The sequence below is a fragment of the Chelonoidis abingdonii genome, chromosome 4 (genome assembly GCF_003597395.2).
Source record: "Chelonoidis abingdonii isolate Lonesome George chromosome 4, CheloAbing_2.0, whole genome shotgun sequence".
In the NCBI taxonomy this organism is placed as follows: Eukaryota; Metazoa; Chordata; order Testudines; family Testudinidae; genus Chelonoidis; species Chelonoidis abingdonii.
The window spans coordinates 40,149,095-40,165,798 of NC_133772.1; the positions used below are offsets into that span (position 1 = coordinate 40,149,095).

The 16,704-nt window shown below is 43.8% G+C and overlaps 1 protein-coding gene across 1 annotated transcript in view; it reads right to left on the minus strand.

Annotated features, from left to right (window-relative positions):
* The window catches only part of CHID1 (chitinase domain containing 1), a 323,968-nt gene that overhangs the window by 265,828 nt on the left and 41,436 nt on the right, over positions 1-16,704 (minus strand). The window contains 2 exon segments of the mRNA XM_075065078.1: positions 12,653-12,670; positions 13,660-13,695. Of these exon segments, the coding sequence (XP_074921179.1) occupies positions 12,653-12,670; positions 13,660-13,695 (54 nt within the window).

The window sequence follows — 16,704 nt, forward strand, 5'->3', positions numbered from 1 at the left end:
TTGGCTGGTGGCAGCGCTATCAGATCTAAGCCGGTAATTAAGCTTAGAGAAGTTTATGCTAGTACCTCATATTTGAACTCTAAGGTTCAGATTGAGGAAATATACTATGACACTGGCAAAGCCAGAAATGGAACCTAGATGCCTTAGACAGCAAAACAAACTCTTACCCACTTTACATATTTGCCATGTTACCTCAATGAATATGCAACTTCGTTATGCTATATGTATAGCAGAGATACTCATATTCAACCACACACCCTCCACTGCCGCCCCTTCTCCCCCACACAGCTTCCTGCTGCCTTTTATATTAATAATCTGATTCCTCTCGGGGGGGAGGGGGGGCTCACCTTGTAATCAGAGCTGGTTTAGCACCAGGCTTCTCCAGAGGCAAGCCAGCTTATTACAGACATTATATATATACAGTCACAGTATGTATTTTAGCTGATTAAAGAGATAAGAACCTTCATTCTTCTAGGCATAACCCACCACTAATTGGAGAAGGATTTAAGTAACTTCCTATGGATAGGTGTGATGGGGTATACCTATCCTGCACTGGACAGGAAGGGGTTAACCCCATACTGTGGGCTGAAGAAGCCATGCCCCATTGCCCCTGCTGAGTAGGCTCCTACTGGAACCACAGTATAAAAGGGAGCAATACAGCTCAGTCTGGGCTGACAGCTGAGGAGAGAGGATGTGCACTGCAAGCTCCTGCACCCAGGAGCTGTCAGTGCCCCAGACCACAGAGGCCAGGCACACCGAGACCCAAGAGGATAGCTGACTGCCCACGGAAGCCCCTGATGGGAAGAAGTCTCCAGGAATTTTGCTGGTCAGCTACCCCAGAGAAGCAGAGGACCTGCGGACTATGGAGCAGATAGGCAGGGTAGAAAGTGACCCAAGGGAACCAGACATTGGTCTGGTAGCGGAATCGTGAAGCGGGTCAGCATGTTTTGGACAGCTCTCTACTGACTCATAGTAAATACACTTGCAGCTGACAAGGCCCTGGGCTGGCACCTGGTGGAGTCAGGAGGGCCTGGATCATCCTGCCCAAGCTGTCAATCTACTCCTGGGTGGTGCCCACCCTCTTTGTCTGGCTGCCAGACCACACTGCCCTGCACGGAAGGGCAGCCCCTGGTGAATCTGGCCACCAGGCCACACTGCCTGTACAGGAGAGCAGTTTGCCTGCTCAAGAAGAATGTCAGACACTGGGTCTGCAATGGGAGTGTTGGTGTCACTAGGCATAAATCTAGGTAACTCAGGAAAATGGAAGACCACAAGTGTCGATGAAGTCCTCCTGCTCAGGCCTCAATGAACCATTGTTCCTCCATGTTTAACACTTTGTGTAACCTAGTGTAACCTAATGTGTTAATAGCTGTAAAATGTAATGTCAGCAGTTAGTTTTCTGATTGTAATAGCCAGTTCCCTGCTGTAATACACTGGAGCTAAATTGAAGCAAGTTTCAAGGCCACTCTTAGATACAGCATACATGTCTCTGCAGCAGAAAGGGGAGAGGGAGGGGGAAGACAAAAAGATTGAGTGAGAAAAGATACTGCAGCTGGATGGGAAAGGAGGGGGGAGTGAAAGATCAGTTAGTCAGCAAGAAAAAGTTTTGTAGTAAACAACTGGAATATAAAAGGAAGAAACTGCTTGTTTTAAGTGTGCAGGATTTGAGATTGCATTCTCCCTCGCACCTTATTTGAGCTCAAATAAACTTGTGTTTGCTTCTCTACCCTGGTGTGTTTATTGGTGTGGTGCACACCGGGCAACGGACCCTCCTGCTGTTGCCCCCCTCGGGCACTTTGTGCCGGCAACAGGAGTGTGCTCCAGAGATCCACAGCAAGGAACAATGATCAGTAACTACTTATACCCACGGGCTTAAAACACACAGGGTTCAGTGGCTGGATCAAATCACCACATACTGGTGTGTCCATCCAGAGTGTGATGGACCCAGTCCAGCTAACTACTAAAAAGGAATAAGAATCTTGTTGCTTTAATGATGTTTAATGTTACTTTGTTTACTACACAAAGGAGTGAATGCATTTTACTGTAATCCATAGTTGGCAGCAATTACTTAAGAACTTTAAAAGCCTGTATTAGCCTAATGAAGAGCATTTTTGTAGATAAATGATTGATAATCCATTGCAGAAAAATGCTACAAAAATGTTAGAGCAAATGAAAATGCTTTATCTATAACAGACAACAATTAGCCACAGCAGAAAACTGCCTCAAAAAATGAACTACCAAATGGGATGAACTTCAACTGTCAGGAACAGCAGTGAACTTCTTCTCTGAATGAAAGATCAGAAGGAAGCTGCAGACAAAAGTGAAGACCTTTTCTGTTGTTGCCTTTCATTTAACCAGAACTGCTGGAGCTCAAAACATTTTTCACATTATGTTTTAACACCCCTCTGAGGTAAGGAAATACTATTCTCATTTTTCTGGTGCAAACAGGCAGGCTGACAAAAGGTAGGACTTGCCTAACATAATAAAGGAAGTATATGGCAGAATCAGAAACAGATTCATCGGGACCTATCTTCTTAGCATGTATTCTTGAAGAGGTTTTTCATTTCCTGCGCTGTGGTGTGACACATCAGCACTAACAGTTATCCAGAAGAGCCACAGCAATTCGTCTCACTAGAAATTACATTAAGACTACTTCATTTAATGCAGCCGCTGCGAGAAGTGATGTTCAGTTATTGGGGCCTGATCTATACTATAAAGTTTTATCAGAAAAACCTTCCTTGTGTCAGCTCTGTATTGTATGCTTCCATACTTAAAGTTGAGCCCTGCCAACAAAACCCTCAACCACTTATGACACTCAAGTTAAACCAGCTCGGTGAGTGATATAAGCCGTCTGTCAGTATAGTTCTACAAGCACAATGCCTTTATGGAAGCAGAAGTACCTGTACTGATGTAAGAGGTCCTCTAGCAATAAGTAATGACTGCTCTGGTTGAGCTTTCCAACTCCACTGCCCAGGGGTCACAGTTAAAGCCCTGCAAATCTCCAGATATCGGCTTTATATCTATCCATGTTTGCAGATCAGGTGCAGATACACATTTTTTAATCCATGCAGGGCTCTGGTCACCATGACTGGAAGTCTTCCTCCTGTTTAAAATACCCAGCCCTGGAAATGCCTCTTTTCTGCCATTTCTAGAAGCATGGCTCCAGCTCACCCTCTTGCTACTGCGTGACGCAGGAATGAAGTCCTAGATTTCCTCAGGCAGTCAAGAGAGAAAGGTGTGCAGCAATAGCTGCAGAATTCCCTCCAGAATAAAGATGACCATGTTGACACCGCAAAAATCCATGGAGCTAATGGGGTACAGCAGGGATGAGGACCAATGATAGGAAAAGGAGGAGTTGCAGCAGTCTTATCCAAAGTCAAAAGATCAGAGCCTCAAGTTCAGTACTGCCCCCAAGACTGCCCCCATGATGACCAGCTTGAAGTCATACTTAGCGGGGATCCCACCAACACCCTGAGATTTGGACACCCAGAAACCGCAGGGGAAGACCCTCTGTAATTGGCAACCCAGGAGATCACTGAGAATGGGGATACAGATGGTGCTGGGATGGCCAAGAGCTCTTCAAGTCCCAGTTGGACCCACAAAACCAATCAGTGACAAAGTGGACTCTGGTAGGTGTAATTTACTAGGACTCCCCATTAATGCAGGCCATTTTGTTTATCTTTTCTAGGCTCCCCGAAACACTTTGCCACACCTCCCTCATCAAACCGTGACCAATTCTGCATAGGGCCAAAGGAAGTCTGTCTTCAGCTAGCTGCCTTATTTTAAAAGCATGAAATGGCTGTATTATGCAATACTCAAAAAGATCGTAAAAACAGCCAAAAAGCATTCCCAGATACATTCTTTTACAGAAAATGCTTGCTTACAACCACAGAAAGCCACATTTAATGGACACAAAAACAGAGCACTTCCACTGATTTCAAAGTGAAAACTTACATACGACTTACAGATCTTTCAGTGAAACCAGTAACTAAGCACTTCAAAGTGTGTACATTTACAGACTAGGGTTACATTTAAAAAAAAAAAGGGGGTCAAAATGTGTGATCAACTCAGGTTTTGGCTTGGACAGGCTAATTTCACTAGCCAGCAGTCACAGGGCACTTGTGCTGCTGGTGAAGAAGCTGGTTTATTTTAGCATATGAAACTTTTCAGTCCACTGGCTCATCACTGAATTTTTCCAGCAAGGAGCATTTAACTTTTGCCAGGACATTTTTAGGCAGAGCTGCCTTTGTTTCTCCCACCACAGTAGGAGATCTTCCCACACCACTTTGTAAGGACCTCTTCAGGGATCATTGCTGAGAAGAGCTCAGAAGCATGACCCCAGGTGACAGCCAGAACTCTAAAGCAGCTCCGTTCTCTGCCCTCATGATCCTCATGGCTCATGATTCCCTGTAGTAAGTTTCACAGTCTTTATTACACCTGAAAGTGTACTGTTAAAAATTGAGTAGTGATTGTGAACCTCTTTAAAAGAAATCAAAAGCCCAAGGGAAGAAGTAGAAACCTGAAGTACTTATCTTCGGTCCTACCTCCCCACCCCACACCTAACACTGGCTCTCTGTGTTTATCAGTGACCTCAGCTGCAGTATCCTTAAACTATGGCCCTTTTATACCAGCTGACAGCCTAAGCAGGATAAGAAGGAAAAGGAAACTGACAGGGAAGACATTCTCCAAATTGGTGCAAAGTGCTGAGTCTGGAATAAGTGAGACAGTGAATGGAGGAAACATATGCTGGAGGGGATAAAGACAGACCAAGAGGTGCACCAAGACACGCTGCAGCTGTTGAAACAGACTCAGCTGCTAGAGCATATTATGGATCAAAGCACCCAAAGATGAACTCCACAGCAGCTACTACACAGCAAGGAGAACTACTCCTCCTAGCTCAGGCCAAACATCCCTCTCCTCAAAACTCCAGTCCCCCCAGCAGCATTATCCCTTTCATTTAGCCCCACTGGACAATAATGAGAACTGCTTAGCCTATACCAACTGTAACTTTTCTTGTAAGCGGTACCTAATAAAATTCTGTTTTGTGAAAACTCAAATTTCCTGTGTCTTACAATATGGAGATGTGGATCCCCCAAAAGCAATAACCTCCCTCCCCCTCCAAAAAAAAAAATTGATAAACCAGCTAAATTACTGTCTGGGTACTGCAAGATGTGTCTTAAAGCTTCCCTTACTACGACAGAACTTGCAGTGGCCTTAATAATTAACCTCATCTCAGGCTACTCAAAAGCAACAGACGGCCTGTCCACCTCATCCCTCCACTCTAGCAATAACCTTCTCCCTCTTGGCCACAAGATATTATGCAATACACAGCATGCAGCAACAGGGATATTTTCCTTGCCTCCATCTAACCTTGTCATGAGACATCTCTACTTCCCCTTCCGTCTTGCAAAAGGCATGCTCCACAGTCATCCTGAACTTGCTCAGACAACAGTCAAATCTTTCCTTGCTTCTGTCCTACTGTTTGGGGTACGATATCATGAGCCAGAGAAGCAATAGGCTGGGGCCCTTGAGAGTCTCCATCAGTATTGCAACCTCATTAACGTCAACAGGCCAGTCCAGGAAAATTGTCCCTGCTTTCAGCTTATCACAAATTCCTGCATTTCTAAAGGTGCAAGCATAACGGACTTTTCTTCACCAGCACTAATGTTAGTAAATGGGCAATGGTGATCCACCAATGTTTATGTAACTATGGAGAAGTAGTACTCCTTTTGGTTTATATACTCAGAAGCAAGGTGGAAGTGAGGACACAGAGTGGGGTTATAGATCCTATCTACCACCCCACCACAGTTAAGGTTTCATTAAATCCATCTATTATTTTTTGCACATTGCCCGAGTGACAATCTTTATTTAATTGCCTTGCACACCTAGATGATGACTGCCCTGAATACCAAACTGATTGCCCACAGACTAATTGCAATCTAGGTTTGAAAACTTCCAGACAGCGCTTACCAGCCCTTACCACCCATTTCGTCACTGTCAGAGCAAATCTTACCCTAGTGTCTGTGCACTGCACACCTTGTTACACAACTTCAAGTTATGTGGCCTCTCTCATCTGAAAATCCCAGAATCGCTGCTGGTTGACCCACTCAATCTGATCCCACCACTCAGTGGTCTTTGTATGGGTCTCAAACCACTGCTCCACCATCTGCAGCTGGCCAGTGAACACCAGCAGCAGCCAGTCAGCTTCTCCAGTGATTTGTGTGGCATCTATGTTTTTGGCAATGAGATGGAAAAACAGCACACAAAACAGTAGATTATAGGAGGGAACAGAGGGATTTGTAGAAATTTTTCCACAAGTTCCTGTAATGCCCTAGAGAAGTGATAGTACCAACGGCAGCAGCCCGAAAATACTCAGCCAAAAACATCCACAAGATAATGCACTAGACTGGGGCAGGAGGGGAGGGGGAAAGGGGAGAGAGAAACAGGTGTCTATCCACAGTGACAAACATCTTTTGCCAATACCACCTGATGCTGTGAGGACACATTGCACTGGCAGACTCAGCCAAATGTGAATGCACTCTACCAAAATACCTATGTTGGCAGCAGTATGTAAGTGGAAATTTGGAGTGTACATAAGGGGTTAGATCTCAATTTGAACTGGTGACTGTGCAGTATAAAGCCTCAATCTCATTACCAATGCAAAGAATCACCTAGTACCCAACTTCCATCAGTTTTAGGCATTTACATTTAGATAAATAATTAATGACTAAGTATATCCAAAATCCAGAATGCCTAGCAGTCAAAGTCAATCATATGAGATACATAAATATTGCTGTTATATTGGCTACCCATAGGGACAGATAGAATCAGTACATACAGACTTGGAATGATTAGTGGTATTTCATATTCACTGTCAGTGCCAAATCCTGAGCATAAAGTGGTTTGACTCTGTACAAAATGTAAGTCTTGCAGAGATCTGACCTTCCTTCTATCATTCGTTATAGTCAAAAGTGGCATTACGTGCTTTTTGGCCAAGTCGCCAGCTGGACAAAACCACCCCAGCACACAATCCTCTCAAACTCTTCACGGACATGCAAAGGGTATGCATACCCTGACCCTACCCGGCATCGCCCCAGAGATTCACCAGGATCGAGCCAGATCTGGGAACTTCACTCCACGATGCCTGGTGTGATACCATCAACTGTGGTCAGTCTGCCTGGCACAATAGTCCCCAGCATACTCTGTGTGTGTGTGATGTACTTAAAGCTTATAGCTTTTGTGGACAGTGGTTTAAGAGGGTTTGAGGTTTATGAAAATAAGAAAGGGGGACCAATTTCCTTCCATATCTGCTGAAGTTTACATTCTGGTTTACACCATGGTGACTGGCTTTCACTTTTGAATGAGTAACATTTTAGGAAGTAAAGAAACTTCCTATAATATTTATTGAAAGATAGAAGCAGACAAAATTTTTTACTACAACTGAATCAGAAGTTCCTGTAAGACCGGTGAACTCATATTGTGTGTTCTTTTCAAGTCAGCTTTCTGTCTCACAGCTATTAGTGCCACTAAGGCCAACTCCTTACTTTGCCTGACTGTATTTATAGTAAGACCATGCTTCATCTATTGCTGGGTACTAGATGCATTTCACATACATGTGAAAGTCACACCAAAATAAAGCTCAGTTACCATAGATCTCACATCTTCCCCTAGCTCCATCTCTTAAACACATTATACGACTATTGATAGTGTGTGCCGGAGAAGTTTAAAAGACACACACACACACAACACACACAACCACAACACTATCCCTTGGGGTGGAGTCACTAAAGTTTCACAATCTGCCTGGCTTCTTTTTTCAACAAGCAGTTACTGCCCTGAATTCTGGAACTAAGCAGAGTGAAGCTAATCCAAACTATTTTGGAATAAAAACTAATGAGAGGTTATTCTACAAATATACAGAGAAATGACGACAAAACCATCGTGATCATCGCAACCATTACTAAAGTACTTCTACTCCCAGCCACACTCTTAGTTTTGAGAAAGTCTGTTCAATGTTTGTGATGAGAGAAAATGAAGTATCAATTTCATTGGAATCTCCTGCCATCGAATGTCGGTACTGCAGCCCGGTGGTGACAGCAGGTGGGGATGACCAGTCAATTAGCTTACAGCCTGTTGTCTGTATGGAGAGACTTCCTGAGAGATCGTTGAGCAGATGAAACTCAGAGCTCCCTGAATACCACACTATTGTAAGGCTACAGCAATATGTGGCATGGTCTAGCAGAGTATTAAAAGTTAAAACTAGAGAATGACGTAACGAGGCGCTTACTACTTATTGAAGTCTATGTAGCAGTGCAACGATTCTAGAGTAGCATTTGGTCAGCATGCCTCTTCAGCAATCAACTAAGGCCATTACAACACTATGGAGCACTTCTATACTTATAGTTATCAAGTAGAGCAACATTTTGCCAGTTTGAGTTTAATTTATTTTCCATGTTTCACATGTCAATTCTCAGCTAAATGTACATTATGGAATTCCTTCTCCTGGACAGCTCCTGAAATACGAAGACATTGGTTGGTGCGTATGTATCAAACTAATTTCTATGAAGGGATTATCCTCAGTTCATGTTCAGTAAACAGAGGTTAAGCAAGCTAAATAGAACGAATTCTGTTCCTGGTAACGACAGCTGCTGAACGTATCAGATTGCCATGTACTGTTCGCTTTAAGTGAATATGTGAACATGCATTTCACCAAGCCCATGCATCTTCAAAGCATTTTGAGGCCTCAAGAACTGGGTTTTTAGAAAACCTTCTACCTATACATTTCTTTGTAACTTTAAGAAAAAAACTTCTTACCCTGTATCACAAAAATTCAGATTTTTGTTTCAAGAGTTCATCTGACCCGCGGCCTACCTGAAATTATCATCCTCTTCATTGTGGCTGTCATAAAACAATAGTTTAAGGGTTTAATGTCTCTGTTACCCGCTAAAGGTTAACAGCTCATGAACCTGGCTTGAATCTGACCAGCAGGACCAATCGGGGGACAGAAATCTTTCCCAATTTTGTGAAGGGAGTCTGATATTCGGTTTTTGTTGTTCTGTTCTCTTTGATTAAGAGAGGCCAGACGTGGCCCAAATTTCTCCAATTACTGAGACTAAGTCTGTCAGGTTCAAGATAGTAAGTAACAGATGAAAGCGGATAGTATATTTATGTTGTTTTCTTTATTGTGACAACTGTGCTATTTTGCTGGAAGGAATTTCACCAGTCGTTGATGTACTTATACTTAGGCTGGGGGGAGTCCCTCGGTCTAGGTATAAGCTGGAGACCCTGTAAACATGTTTCCATCTTGATTTTACCCAGAGATAATGTACTTTTTCTTATCTTTATATAAAAGGCTTTTTTTTTAGAACCTGATTGATGTTTGTCCTTGTATAAGACCAGGAGCCTGGGTTCCTGAACTCACCAGGATTGGTGGGGAAAGATGGGGGAGGAAGGTGAACTTTCTCATTCTGTTTTAAGATTAACGGAGTTGATCTGTATCTCTCAGGGATCACAGAGGGAATGGTTTATTCCCGTTGTTTTAAGACCAGTGGTTGTCTTGGTCTCCCCAGGGAAGATTCTGGGAACAAGAGGTGTACCAACACATATTTGGTGTGCGCACTACAACTAAGCTAGAATTAAGCTATAAGGACATGCAGGTCCACTTTCGGACACAAAGTTAAGTGGGAAAGAGACCCTGACAGTGGCACAATTTAAAGGTTTCCACAACAGCCAGTTCTTATAAATTATTAGGATGTCAGGTGGAAAATAAAGTAAAAAAAGCAAGTAAACTCTTAGGCCTGGTCTCCACTACACAGTTAGGTTGACATGAAGCAGCTTACATTGACCTAATTATGTCAGTGTCTACACTACAGCCTTGCTCCTGCCAATGTAAATGCCCTACTACACCGATGTAATGACTCCATCTCCACAAGAGACATAGGGCTCACATCAGTCGAGTTAGGGTGACACTTGGAATGTTGGTAATCCAGGTCCTCGTGGGAAGGAGGGCTGAGAAGCTCCAGGTGGCTCCCCACCACAGCTTCCAGCGAGGAACAGAGAGCAGAGGGGGTGGCAGCCCACCAAGAGCCCGGGAGCCTGTGAGGCAGATGCCATCAGAGCTGAGACTGGGTTCTCAGTTCCCCCACTAACCTAAGAGAGGCAGTGAGAAGCACTCCTGGTGAGGACCCGCACCACCGAGCCAGGGAGGGTAGTGTAGACATGCACCACTGCAGTAATTACTGCAGTGGCTGTAAAGTCAACCTAAGATAGGTCGACTTAAGTTTCTAGTTTAGACATACCCTGAAAGATCCTCTTTTAGAAAGCTGCCATCAGTAACATATTGAAGAGAAATCATATATAGAAGCAGAACTGTTGTTCTGCAGATACATTTGTTTTATTCTTCAGTTTCCTCATGAAACACTGAGTGCAAGGATCAACTGGCTATACAGGCAGTGTCAAAGAATCCTCAAATATTAAAGTTATGCCGTAATTTTCTCATTGTTAGGTGAAGTGGATGATTTATCAGTAAGCTACATAGAGATAAGAAGGAAAAATTAAGTTTAATGACTTCTAGCAGCTCAAGCAGAGTCCTTTATTGCTTTCACTTTTCACAAATTAAATACCATCCCTCTGTGTGCATTCCTTAAGTCATCTGATTCATCAGAACAAAATCAACTTCTCTATTTAGGCATAGGCAAGGTGGAAGCAGACAGATGAGCTGAACAAGAATTTAAAATCTCTGCAGTTACACTGCAAACCTACAGTGAACAAGTCAGAGCAAAAAGAAAATTCCCAACCATAATACTATCTAAGAACACATACTTCTAGCAATTGTGGTGCAGATTTTGGTTTGAGAGACAAATGGTTATTGCTAGAATCAAACCTAAACTGAGCTGGTGCAAGAGGCACTTTGATGGGTATCTGTTTACTCATTTTGCTTACATTGAACAAGAAAAAGATCCCTACGACTTGAAGGTACACGAGTGGGAGGCAGGTCATTTAGCAACGGTCACCCTAAACTGTTCATTCCACTTACTAGGTTACATTAGAACTGAAATCCCAGCAACAGACTAATTTTGCGTACAGTAATCCACTCCAGCTGTATGATGGAAGGGGAGAAGGAGTCCATCTCCCCTCCCTCCCTCCTCTCTCCCCCTGATTATTCTCCCAGAGATTTTTCTTAAGTCAGTCATCCTCTCCACAGTTAAGATTTTCACTTGGGGGTAGATCAGCCACTGTTGCAGAGTTATATAATGGAAAAAAATCTGAGCACTTTTTTAGACAGCATAGCTGAAACTGCCTCTGGAGTTTGCCAGTAACTCTACAAAGTCACTTTTGGCAAAAGTGGCAAATAGGAGATTCCTACTTTACTCCCAAGAGCCTAGCACACTGCTTCTGCAGCATCCTCACCTCTCTGGAGTTTACCTGAGACCTGGTTGCCTCTGGACGAAACATTGCACTGAAATACCACTGAACCATTCCAGTTGTCATTATCTTACATACATTCTGTCTCCCATCCAGAACAAAACACTAGACTGCAAGTAATCACGACTGTCAGTTTTCTTCATTTGCCACATTTACCTTCTCCATTCTCATTCTGGAAGAGTAAGAACTGCCTTTCCCATCCCTCAGTGTACGTATTCCACATTTAGAGCACCACCACCCCAGTCAAACAAGTCATTTATTTAAATACAGCATAAGAGAATCCCTACTCTAAGCTGTACCCACCCTTTCCATCAAAAGGAATACAAGAGTGACAGTACGACTACATCTTCATACACAAGTCAGAAGCTCCTGCATTTTATATTCCTACCAACCAAAACATCTCAATCCCCCGTACCTGCCTCATCTCCCCCAAATACCTGTTAAGACAACTGGACTTTGCAGCATAGCAGGGAGGTTAAATCTGGCCAGTTTTGAACCACATACACTGGTGGAGTAAGGTAGATGGGGGATGATGCAAGCGAATTCAAAAGCCAAAGGGTTCCCATGTAGGACATCTTGCTGGCAGTTCTCAGAGGGGCTGCAGCTCAAGAGCACCAGCAACTAGATGCAGTGTAGTACGTGGAAGAGTTGATCCACCAAGTAAGGAAGTCCCAGATCATTTACTGCTTTATAGGGAAAAATCAGCTCCTTGTCCACCACCTAAATCCTGGAGTTATGTCCTTTTAGTCTCTACTTCCAAATGGATGTAGAGGTGTAACCCCCTGTAGAGTGTCTTGCAGTAAAATCCAGTCTTCAAATGGGAAAGGCAGAAAGCACCATGCTTAGGTCTGGATCTGTGAGGGAACGTCACAGCCTCCTGACCCAATACAGGGAAAAAAGTGGTCTAAGACGCTGCTGTTATTTGGTAGTCAGCATCTGGAACACTAACCAGAACTTTGAGTTATCAACTTAAATTACAAGTGCTGGCAAAATGCCCTCCATCAAGGTTCCCCACCCTCACCATATAATCCTCAACAAAAACTAAATTAAGATGGAGTCACAGCTGCCAGTTTATAGCAGTAATTTAAGGGCCAACATTTCAGGAATGTTGTAATGCTTTCTTTAGGGACAACTGCGAGCCTCAGAAATTCAGAATTAAGGTTACACTAAAACAAATCCAAATATGTTAAGTTAAGAAACATAGTTAAGGCACCCAAACAATCTTAACTCTGTCCTGGAGTAACAACTTGCAGTAACTAGGTGATTATGATTAAGGCATTTTTATTTGCCACTGCAGATTAGAAGAAACTGATTTTTAAAGTCATGTTAGAATTCATGAATCTATGAAAAACTAAGGCCAGAATGGAACAACTGTGATCATCTAGTCTGACTCCTGTAGAGCACAGGCCATAGCTGATCCCCGAAATAATTCCTAGAGCATCTTCTAGAAAATATTCAAAGTTTCACCTGAACATTGTTCCCCTCAACATCCTTGAAAAGATTTACCTGTTAGTCACTTTCTAGAGATGATTTATGGCACAGTGTTCCTTGCACGCATGCACATTCAGCCACCCACACACGCTTTCCACAGTACAGATCACTGACAAAAAGCAGGATAAGAATTCAGGGCTTCCTGAATTCTTACGTCCCAACTCTGTTTGGCCTCTCTATATAAAAAAGCTGAATAATGCCACTGCAGATTTCCTCAGAATGTCAGATCATCTCAGGGAGCCAAGTAACTTGGCTTGTTAGAGCTTCACTGCACATATCAAAATTCCATATTTGGCTTATGGCGAGTCGGGGAGGAAAGTAACAGCAGAAGAATTGCAGCTTCATGTGCAAAAAACAGGATTTACAAACTGGCCCGCTAACCTGTCAAGCCATCCCTCTAGCCCATGAGAGCTTTATGCTGAATAAGACAGGATTAATGCTTAAAGACTACATTTAGGCATACTCCCATTTGTCAACCAAGATAGATGATTTCAACCAAGTGTGCACTCTCCCCTCTTCCCCAAACAGCAATAGCTGAATGTCCATGTACAGCATGCGATAAATTAAAACTTTACTGCATCCCAACAGTGCTCTTTAGTGTCTTAAAACAATATTTTCTCATGTTACTACTGACAATTTTGAAAGAAAAACGACTGTCTCACATCTTAAAAGTTCTAATGAGGTACAGTATGGAGGGAACAAAAATGGTCTTTATGCAGAGACTTCATCAAATATTTATAATACATTTCACCATTGTCAAATTTAACTTCAGAGATGCCTCTGAAGCATTGGCAGTTTTAAGAATCTATCTTGAACCAATTAAGATCTACCATTTCCCGACTCTTCCAGGGCTTCCATTATCCCTGGAATAATGAAGGTCAATTTTCTAAACATCCACAGTTTCAAACTCTACATTTGCCCCCTATAAAATTTAAGTATATGTCCATACACTTTGGCATCTGAGATTTTTCTTTATTACTGCAGTTCATGACGACACTGACCTCAGAATACACAGTTGGTCTTAATGCACGGTACTTGCACTTCAGCATATTTGAAGTCTGCCATGGGGCATGTTATCAGAAGCCCGTTACATCCTCCTCTATATTTATGTGACCCTTTGAAATTCAGCAAGTTTCTAACTTTAGCCTTTCTACAAGGTTGGTAGTCGGTAGTTCCTGAAATTAACAACCTATCTGGGAAATTGGACAGAATAAAGCTGTCTATTTAAATAAGAAATTGTCCTTTCATGCCATTTCATTCTCTAGTTAATACCAGGAAACTAGAGTGAATTACAGGAAATCTTTGATTAATAATTACTCTTCCAAGGATTAACCTGAAGAATGGAACTGCCAGCACAGGTTTTTGTTGCTTTACTCCCACCAACAATTAATAAGATGCCTGAAGGTCATCTTCTGTAGGAAGCCAAGCTCCTGCAGCACATTGTGAGAAAAGCTTCTTTTCCAGGGAACATCCATAAGCTGGTGGTGCCACCTATCAGCAAATGGCTGCCTGAATGACAGGAATAAATTACACATGTGGAATCTCCAAGTCTAGTATGACACTGAAGCCAGGTCTACACTGCGACTTTAAATCGGTTTAATGGCCGATATACCGATTTAACGCTGTATCCGTTCACACGACGTCGTCATTAATATCGAGTTAACCGCCTCCTTAAATCGATTTCGGAACTCCTCCCAAACGAGAGGAGTAGCGCTAAATTCGATAGTGATAACTTATGGTGGAGCGTTCAGGAGAAGCAGCACAGTAGCAGACGTGCCCCTGAGCCCCTGTATAACTCCTGCAAGCCCAGTCCCATATCTCCCTCACCCGACACGTGTAAGAACGCGTGTGGGAAGGCTTTCGCACCCTGCTACTCCTCCACACCCCTGCCAGAGATTTCAAAGGAAAAGGCTGTAATTACGCCATACAACATGAGCTTAGTAGCCTTCCCTTCCCCCTCCTTCCAAAGCACAGCAGCCAGGGACACCTTCCTAATTCTCTGCCTTTTTTTTATAGTTCCTTTGTAATACAGAATACATCGAAAGGGAAGGGTGGGTTGCCTTACAGGGAAATACTAGTAAGGAAAAACTCAATGATTTTTAACAGATGCAATAAATTACTTTTACATGAATAATAAATGATTTTAAACGAATACAGAATTTATTTCCTTCGCACAACCTTAATGAAAAGGGGCGAGGTGGGTTGCTATACACTGAAATAAATCCATCAAGTGCGAGAGGGTTCATCAAATTGGGGACAGCAAACCAGAGTCACACCGTCTCCGTGCTGAAACTTAGGTTTATGCGCAGCGCTTTCAGGTGTGCTTTTTGGTCTCTGGTGCTCTACTCAGCGGCAGCTGATTTGCCTAGCTGCACCACCGTAGCCATAAATGTCTCCCCTTAGTCTCACAAAGAATTGTGGAGCACACAGCAATTCAGCAATGCAAGCGGGAACTTTGGGTTTGAGCTGAGGTATGAGCGAGTAAGTAATGATCAGCCAGCCGACCCTTTAAACGGCCAAATGCACATTCCCCTACCACCATCCGGCGCACTGCTCAGCCTTAGTTGAACAGATCCTGACCACTGTCCAGGCTCGCCAGTGTACTGGCTTCAATGAACCAATGCTCAAGGGGTAGGCTGGGTCACCCAGGAATAACTATGCATTGAACATTCCCACACGGTTACTTTTCTGCGTTCTGGGAAGTAATTCCCTTCGCTCAGCCCGGTTAAACAGAACTAGTGCTCCTGAAGACGCGAAGCGTCCATGAACACTTCCTGCCATCCCACGTGGCGATGTGGGTAAACAGTCCTTGTGGTCCACCAGTGCTTGCCGCACATTGAAAGTACCCCTTGCGGTTCACGTACTGGAGTGCCCTGGTGTTTCTGGGCCAAGACTAGGGATAGGGTTCCATCTATGCCCCACCCAGTTCGGAAAACCCATTGCCCCAGCAAGCCATCCAATCATCACCTGCACGTTTCCGCAGAGTCAATAACCTTTCGTAGCAGCAGCTTAACATTGCTTTGGCTACTTCGCATCACTGCAGCCCCCACGTAGATCTGCCCATCCAAATTGATTTACCGACTGACGGTAGCTGTCTGGCGTTGCAGCTTCCAGAGGCATATTGCCACTCGCTTCTCCACTCGTGAGGGCTGCTCTCATGTTTGTATTCACGGCGTATCAGGGCAGGGGAAAGACATGTCACAAAGTTCTAAGAAAGTGCTCACGCATGTGAAAAGTTTCGCGCCATGCGAATCGTCCCACCACCGCAAAACAATGCGTCCCACCAGTTCTGTGCTCTGTTTCCCGTGCCCAAAGTTCGGCGTTCAAATGAGGTAGTAGATGCCCCGTTAATTGCAGTAGCTCAAAACGCTTGGGGCCGCGATTATGGAGAATTCTGCCCTCCATCTCAGTCATCGTGTTCCTCGCCGCTCAGCAAATAGCTGCCTCCTCTCTCCTCCTGCCTTATGCAGTTCATTGTTCGAGTCATATTCAGCACGAAAGTACGACGAGTGTGACAACGTCAGAATACAGTTTGTGATCTCAAGGGTCCATGATTGCTGTGCTATGGCGTTTGTCAATGCAACTCCGCGACGAAAGGCCCAAAAGGGATGTCTGCTGCCTTCAACAAAAGGGAGGGTGAGGCGACCGAAGCACCACCGGGCAAATGTTTCTGACCCCATCAGGCACTGTGCTCTCAACACGAAGTGGGAACTTGGATAGCTGCAGGAACAGCTACCACAAGTGCACCGCTCCTGAAATCGATGGTATAGCCTTGGACCCATGGACAGT